Here is an 8127-nt window from a genome sequence, read left to right on the forward strand (position 1 = left end):
AAAAATTAAGCACAGACTATTCGTTGGAGTGTAATAGAATTTTAGCTAAATTAACCAAAGTATCCCTATCAAAACTCTATAAATAAGTTCTCATTCACAACATAAACAAAAAAGAAAAAAATTATGAGCCAAGTACAAACTTTTAACGAGAATTGTAAGCTGACAATCATCGGGGATTCTCAACGATTATTAGTAATGATTGTTGTAGCTCAGTTATTATTCTCAAACAATTGTTGCTTAATCTTTGTTGCTTATTAAAACTCTGTATACTTATTTTCTCTATTTAGAGTGGAGTGGAACTATATAACATGAAATATGTAGTGCACTATTTTGAGTAGGCAAATCCCATGATTTTTTTTTTCTTTTCGTTTTATTAGCACTTGTATGTATATTGGAGGCTCCTACAATGTTAAAATACTAATCTATTGCGGTACAACAGCAAGTTTTCTATATATATATATCATCCACTGATATGCAATTATGAACTAACACATGTAGGCATCAATACCAATTAAAAAAAGCTACAACAGAAGTAGCATCATGACTGCAGCATTTTTTTTATATTTACAGAACCAACTACAAAGGGAAGGTCGATTTGATGAGCAAATTGCTGCATTTTTCAATTTTCATTAAAAAACTCCGGTGACCAAACCCGCCATGAAAGAAGGAAAAACCATTAAAATAGAAGAAAACAATAGCAAACACAGATTTTAGCGAAGTTTCTCCATTTCTTTACAGATTTACTGACCAAATCTTCCAATATACAGATCCTATAACACACAAAAGAAGAAGAAGAAGAAAAAGATGAAACCTTTCTTTACCGTGTCTGATCAAAAACCTCAAATCAATCTCCAAAAAAATACTGAATCATTTAACTTTTTTTCAAACTGGAAGAAGAAAAGCTCTTCCACTTCTTTGTCCGCCAAAGAAAAATCTCCCACTTGAAACAGATCTCTTCATATGCACAGTCCTCATAACACAATTCAATCCCCTGTTTCTTCCATTTCCGGTGCTCTGCTCTCTTTCACTCCGCCGCCAAATCCCACCTTCTCCAACAAGACCACAGTTTTTCGCCACCATGTACTCTTCCTCCATGCTCATCTGCAACACATCTGCTATCGAAACCAGCCCGCGATAAGCCTCTGCTGATCCCATAGACATGCACCGCCTCACGTACTGTGCATCTTCTTCCCCAATTTCTACCGCACCAGTTCCATGATTTCCTCCTCCTCCTTCCTCCTCTTCTTCTTCTTCTTCTCCACTTTCGGCATCTTCTATGTTCACGACCATCTCTTCCTCATGTTCATCTGGCTCCAGCACTATGTTTGCTCGGCAGAGAGGACAATTAGCATGAGACTTGAGCCAGGTGTCAATACACTGCAAGTGGAAGGCATGACTACATTTTGGAAGAAGCCGGAGGCTTTCTGCTTCCTTAAATTCCCCAAGGCAAACAGAGCACTCTGTTCCATCTACGATGCCCTCCTCTCTCTTATATCTTAAAACTGTGATCTTGTTGATCAGCCCCTCTTCTAATCCGTTTGACGGCGACGCGTGCCACTCCTCATGCCGACGGCGCCGCGTGCCCCTCCTCATGCCGGACGGAGCCCGTGGCGGAGCCACCACCGCCGGCGACCTCTTCTTCGAAGTGGGTGGGAGGGCAGCTAAAGGAGAGGGAAGCGCAGTTCCTGGAGACCAAGGTGTAGTAGCTGACTAAAAGAAGAGCGCTTGCGAGGATGGCGATGATGGCGATGACGAGAGGAGAGAAGGTGGTGCCGGATTCGTAGTCGGCGCCGGCGAGGGAGAGAGGAGGGGGAGGAGAGAAGAGAACGTAACACCATTGAGGGCAGTATATGCTGCAAAAGCCTTGGGAGCAGTCTTTGTCTATGCTGCCGTCGTAGGGAAGCCAGTTCTGCTGGTTATCGATTGCTGCCATGGAAGGAGAGAGGGAGGTGGTTAGAAGGTAAGAGATTTGTATTTCATGGATTGATTTTTTTTTAGTTCAGTGGGGGAAATGATTGGGGGGAGGGTGGGAGCATTTGAGGAGCTCTTTATTGGGAAATGGGAGGATTTGTGTGGCTCTTTATTGGGAATTGGGATGATTGGGATGATTGATGTGTTGTTTGGACTGGAGATGGAAGAGAATCTTGGAGCTTGGGAGAAAAGCAAAGTGAGAAAGAAGACTGGTTTGGGGCCTTCGGTACTTTTGCATTGGTTTGTATGTAATTCGGGTTATTTGAGCTTGAGTTGGCAGGTTATCTTGATTTGATTTGTGGTGTATGTACTAAGATGCCTGTTGGCACGAGCCTCTATTAATGGGGGGAATTAAGAGTTTTTCTAAATTGAGTTATCGAAATTAGTTTTATTATTTGGAAGGGATATAGTTAAAGTTTAATTGTTGGGGCTATTAATATTTATCACTAACATATTTATGATTGTGCTAGACATAACATGGTCATTTATATGTTTGCCACAAAAAAACTGTGATCATGTCGGAACTATCGTCAATTTATATTACTATTGCATTATTAGCATGTTTTAGATGACAATGATTATTATGGGGAAAAACAGAATATGATAATGTGCTATTTTTCTTAGATTATTTATTTATTGATTAGATTGGATATATGTAATGGATAGAAGATTTATATTTAACTTACTAGAATATAATAATACTTTATGTTTGACTTATTTAATTATAGTAATTTATATGTATGCCTACTTTAGTATGTTAGTGGATGCTAAAGATATGTTGGTGATAAACTGATCAAATGTATCTCACATAGTTTGTTTTAAGCTTGATATGAGTTATATTTCATCTATTTAACATTTCATTGTGATATAGTTATGAATGAATAATTGCATATGTTAACATTCGGAGGGCGTAGAAGAAGGAAGAGTTTATCATCTTATAATATATAAAGATTTGTTTAATATTGACAAATAAGTACTTGAGAATAGCGCATACTTTATTGAAGAATTTTTTTTTTCTTTCATGAAAAATTTAAAAATAGAGAAAACCAAGAAATATGAGACCATTAAAATGTTATGCCACTATGTGCCAAAAATTATAATTTATTGACAATCCTCTTCATAATTAAAGAAGATATTAATAAAATATAATAGATGTGAACTATGGAATAAGACTTTTATAGTAGAAATAGGATGAGTCTTGAGGTGTTAGAGTTTTTACTAAGTGATGATTGATGATTTAATTGGTCATTCTATTTATATAACCAGAGATTAACAAATGAAAAAGAAAATAATGATATAAATAAAGATGGCGCACGATAATAGTGTTTGTATTGAAATCATTAACAGTAGTCGTACTCGGTAGTAGTAGTAAGCACTAGTATTAATGCCAATAATAGGCATTAGCCTTATTAGTGATGATAAGTGTTGTGTTGGTGTCAATGGCGGTCATTTACTTGTTGGCCATGACTAGTAATGATGTTAATGTTGATGGTGAATGCTTGCCTTATCAACAATAATGTGCATGTGTAGTGGAGATACTATTGAGCAATTGTCTTATTAGTGATTGTGGGGGTTGAGTAATTTTTATGGTGTTTATTTTGTTTGCAACAATGAACATTGATTTTATCATTAAAGATCATACATATTATCGTAGCTCTCTAGTCTAGACTCCCTTTTTTTGAATTTTTTTGTGGCATCATCTTTGGTCAACAACCCTCTCTTCTTGTAAATGTGTGGGAGTCGGGCCTTTTTATAGATTCTTATAGAGAATCATTCTTGGTTATTTCAACGATAATTCAAAACTAGCTATTAGTAGACTCAGTTTGTTCTCATTAAATCTATAATATTTTCAATTTTTAATATCTTAATGATATCAAAATTAAGTGATCTTGTACTTGTTACATTTATCTTCTCTAAATATTTGTTTTGATTATATATATGATTAAAGAACAAATAGTAGTGGATTCCACAACTGATCTCTTATAACTTAAAGTATACTTTAAAGAGCTTGATTTAGGTCCAATTGGAATTGGATCTAGTCGCTCTTGTTATCATTAGATTTTTTTTCTTGAGAAGATCTCTAAGTCAAATAAGATTGTATCTAGCTTTAATATTGAAATACTTTAAGATTTATATGTAAAATTGCTTGATGATTTGGGTTCGACCACAAGATAGCTTATTAAGTTTGATTAATATGTTACTTTGATTGATATAATTGTGTTTATTTATGTTGGGAATGAAACAATCCCTTTATACTTAGCAGGCATAGATTTAATTTTAATCTAAGCAACATGGATTAGAATCAAACATATTAAAAAAGTTGGAATAAAAATTACGAACAGAGGTGCAATAAAAACAATTCAGAAATGTACACAATAATTTAATGTTAAAAAACTCAGGAACAGAAAAAAAACCATGAAGCCACGTCACCAATAAATTTTCAATTTAAATTTAGAAAGTTTAATAGAGAATACACTTAGATTTCCTCTTTACAGTCAAAGAAACTTACCAGACTGCACTCCAAATCCTCCCACTGATTTGACAAGACAAAAGTATTTCAAAATCCACCTCGCCGACACTTTTTTCCTTTGTCGGGAATTTTTCGAAGAAAACATGCGTGCAGAAACTGATAACTTCGCCCCTTGAAATAATGATTTTTAAGCCAAATCTTGAACCAACCACATCGGTCGGTAAAGGTCTGGAATCCAAGAGGTGGGCTCAGAGGCACCCACTGTTGGGTGAAGGTCGCCCACACTGGGCGAAGACCACTCTGGGAGTTGGGCGATTGGGGCCCCGACGCGGGGATGCTTGTAGCTTGCTGCTAAATATGGTCTCTTTTGTCTGCTGTTATGTCTGTGGTGCTTCTGGTATTCCAAATTAGGCTCCACACCATAACAATCTCCCACTTGGAGTCTGATTGTACCAAACACATGTCCTCCAAATATGCACCTTCATCTGCATCACATTCATAGTCTTGAATCGTGGTGTGACTCACCTCCAGTCTCAACCTTCATGAAATCTAACTGAAACTAAACATAGCCTCAATTTCTCACTTGTCACCACATTTATCAAAATATCCACAGTATTCTGAGCTAGTGTATCTTTTCCAAAAATAAATAGACATCTTCTAGGAGAAAGCTTATAAAATGATACATCAAATGAATGTGTTTTGCTCTGTCATGGAAAGTAGCATTCTTAGCAAGGTGAATTTTACTCATACTGTCACTGTGAAACTTTCCAATCCCTTGTTCTTGGCCCAATTGTGACATAAAACTCAGTAGCTAAATGATCTCCTTGCTAGCCTCAGTGATAATAATGTATTCGGCCTTTGTAGTTGATAGTGCAATGATCTTCTGCAAAATGGAAACCTAACTCACTGTTGTGTTCCCCATTATTAAAAAATGTTCTGTCGTACTCCTATTATCAACATTTCATGCCAGATCTAAATCTATGAAACATTATAGACTAATTCTTGCACTTCCATAGTAAAGTGTCCTATTGACTGTTCCCCTCAAGTACCTGAGAATCCACTTTGCCGCCTCCCAAAGATGCCCATCTGGATTACCCATGTACCCGCTTCCCATTCCTGATTCATATGCAATATCTGGCCTGATACAAATCTTTGCGTACATCAAACTTTCAAGTGCAGAAACATTCATAGTTCTCTCCATCAGTGCTTACATTAAGTTAGAGTTAGACGATGACTGCTTAGATAGTTTGAAGTGACTACTTAAGGGTTTGTTATAAATCTTTTCCCTTACTCATGTTGAACCTCTGTAGAATCTTCTTGACATGCTCTTTCTGAGAAAACTTCAGTATTCTTTCACTCATGTCCTTATTAATTATCATCTTGTTGATCTTTCTGGTTGGACTATTCTTTCACTCATGTCCTTATTAATTATCATCTTGATGATCTTTCTGGTTGGACCTAAATCCTTCATCTCAAACTCACTTGATAATTATTCTCTTAAGTTCCTGATTTTCTCCATTTCTAACCCTACAGTCAACATTCATCCACATTCAAATGAAGCAATGTATAATAAATACCGAAATGTTTGATGAAACAATGGTGTTCTGTTTGACACTTCAAATACTCATTATCTGACATTAACCTGTCAAACCTTCTGTATGTACCACTGTCTCGAGGACTGCTTCAAGCCATAAAGGTTCTTCTTCAATGTGCAGACAAATCGGCAATTATTCCTCTATTACCAGACTCAGTACAACCCTGACAGTTGTTAACTTCACTACTAGAGAAAAATATTTTTATAATCCACTCATTCCTCTGTCGAAAACAGTTCACAAAAAGTCTTTCCTTGTATTGTCTGCTATCATCCGACTCCTCTTTTAGGCTATAGAATCACTTGTTGTGTAGTGCTCTTTTGTCTTCTGGTAATAACGTCAAATACCAAGTCTAATTTGACTTCAAAGACTGCACTTTTTTGATCTATGACAAGCCCACTCTCACTTAAATCTTCAATTTGAGTGGTCTCCTCAAAGTACTCTGGTACACCATTATCCGTTTGTAACAAATAGTGTAATAAAAAAAAATAAATGTGCACGGATGCATCACTTTATTGGATCTCCTGACTTCAATAGCAGGTGATTAAGGAACTTTTAGCGTTCCTTCTGGTTGAGCACTACTTCATGTAAATATACTACTTTAAATTAATTATTTAAAAAACAAAATTTTCAATTTGTTTACTAATAACAAAAATTTAAGAAAGTATGCAAATATTACAAATCATCAATTTCGCTTCTGCATTCAAATTTTGTACCATTTTTCGTACCAAAATTCTTGAAATCATCTTTTCCTCTGTCTAAACCTTCAAAAATCCGTCTGCATGTCTTTCACATACAAAATTTTAAAACTCCTATCTGTTCTCTATTTTCACATACTTGAAAACTTCATAGTATCCATTACCAACCCAAATCAATTTTTTTGAAATCTTTCCATAATCTATGATATGTCAAATGTTAGCCAAAATAATATTATTGATTAATTACTTGTATTTAACTTTACACTGTTTAGCTGGCTTTTTTTCATGATTTCTCTTTTTAAATCTCTCTTTTTTTTTTCAAGACGCACAACTAAAATTTGGTTTATGTATCCTTGAAAATGATATATATGTATGTATATATATATATATATACCTAGCTAATACCTTTGCTCTTTAATTGGATTACATAAATTCTGTGAAATTTTTTATGATATATGATCTCGCTTGTTACTAGTTTGTGTTCTTTGTACTGTGTAATTTTAGGCACAATTAAACATGGCAATTAGGTGTTTTTTCTGACATGCGCAAGGCAAAAGCTTATTGTACTAAGGTGCTGCTGCTTTTGGGGATTTTCTTTGTACATTCATCAATTTTTTGGTCATCAAAGATATACACCATATATCACATCCCTAGTAAAGATACATACCACAGTTGATACGTTTACATTATAGCAAGTTATTACTGTCTAAAGGTCCAAAAATTCGGAGAAAATCGCATAACGCTGTCAGACGCATGACGTGATGCAATCCATGCTATTGTTCACATGTCCGGATGACAGGCGTATTGTTTTTTGTTTTTTTTTTCCAAAAAAAATAAGAGCATTATCTTGTATATGCTCATTTCTCAATGCACATTGTTCATTCATATTTAACCAAAATATTTGTTGGTAGCTACTTTAGCTGGTATACATTTTGAAAGTTGGCTTTATATATACATATACATACATATACACATACATGTACACATTCATATACATATACATATACATATACAATCATGTTGATATACAAACACATATACATATGTAGAAAGAAAATCCTACACACCAAAAAAACATAATAATCAAGTAAAATAAAAATATACTTGTATCTTAGTGCTGCAATTTGATATCTGGATTTAGTAGATCTAGTCAACATTGGTGGATGGGTCGCTAAAGAGAGCTAATGATCTATGGCAGCCTTCACCTAGATTGATAAGAGATTAGAGTTAAGCCAGTCTTTCTTTCCCTAAACCCAATAAATTTGATTGCTAATTCTCCCTTTTGCTTTATCGTCAAATTCGTCTGGCCTTGGAAGGTCCGATCTGCAAGCTTATAATTATAAGGGATGGGACGATTCGGTCCTTTATCAAATACATTATATTTTACATTTCATTA

The 8127-nt window shown here is 35.1% G+C and overlaps 1 protein-coding gene across 1 annotated transcript; it reads right to left on the bottom strand.

Annotated features, from left to right (window-relative positions):
* Positions 1-593: 593 nt before the first annotated feature.
* Positions 594-2338, bottom strand: LOC110019014 (E3 ubiquitin-protein ligase Os04g0590900-like). The gene is given in 2 exon segments (XM_020716531.1): positions 594-1579; positions 1581-2338. Coding segments are annotated over 2 exon segments (1050 nt in total). The 5' UTR covers positions 1934-2338; the 3' UTR covers positions 594-882.
* Between the last annotated feature and the right edge of the window lie 5789 nt (positions 2339-8127).

Source organism: Phalaenopsis equestris, unplaced genomic scaffold, assembly GCF_001263595.1.
Source record: "Phalaenopsis equestris unplaced genomic scaffold, ASM126359v1 Scaffold000038, whole genome shotgun sequence".
Taxonomy (NCBI): Eukaryota; Viridiplantae; Streptophyta; class Magnoliopsida; order Asparagales; family Orchidaceae; genus Phalaenopsis; species Phalaenopsis equestris.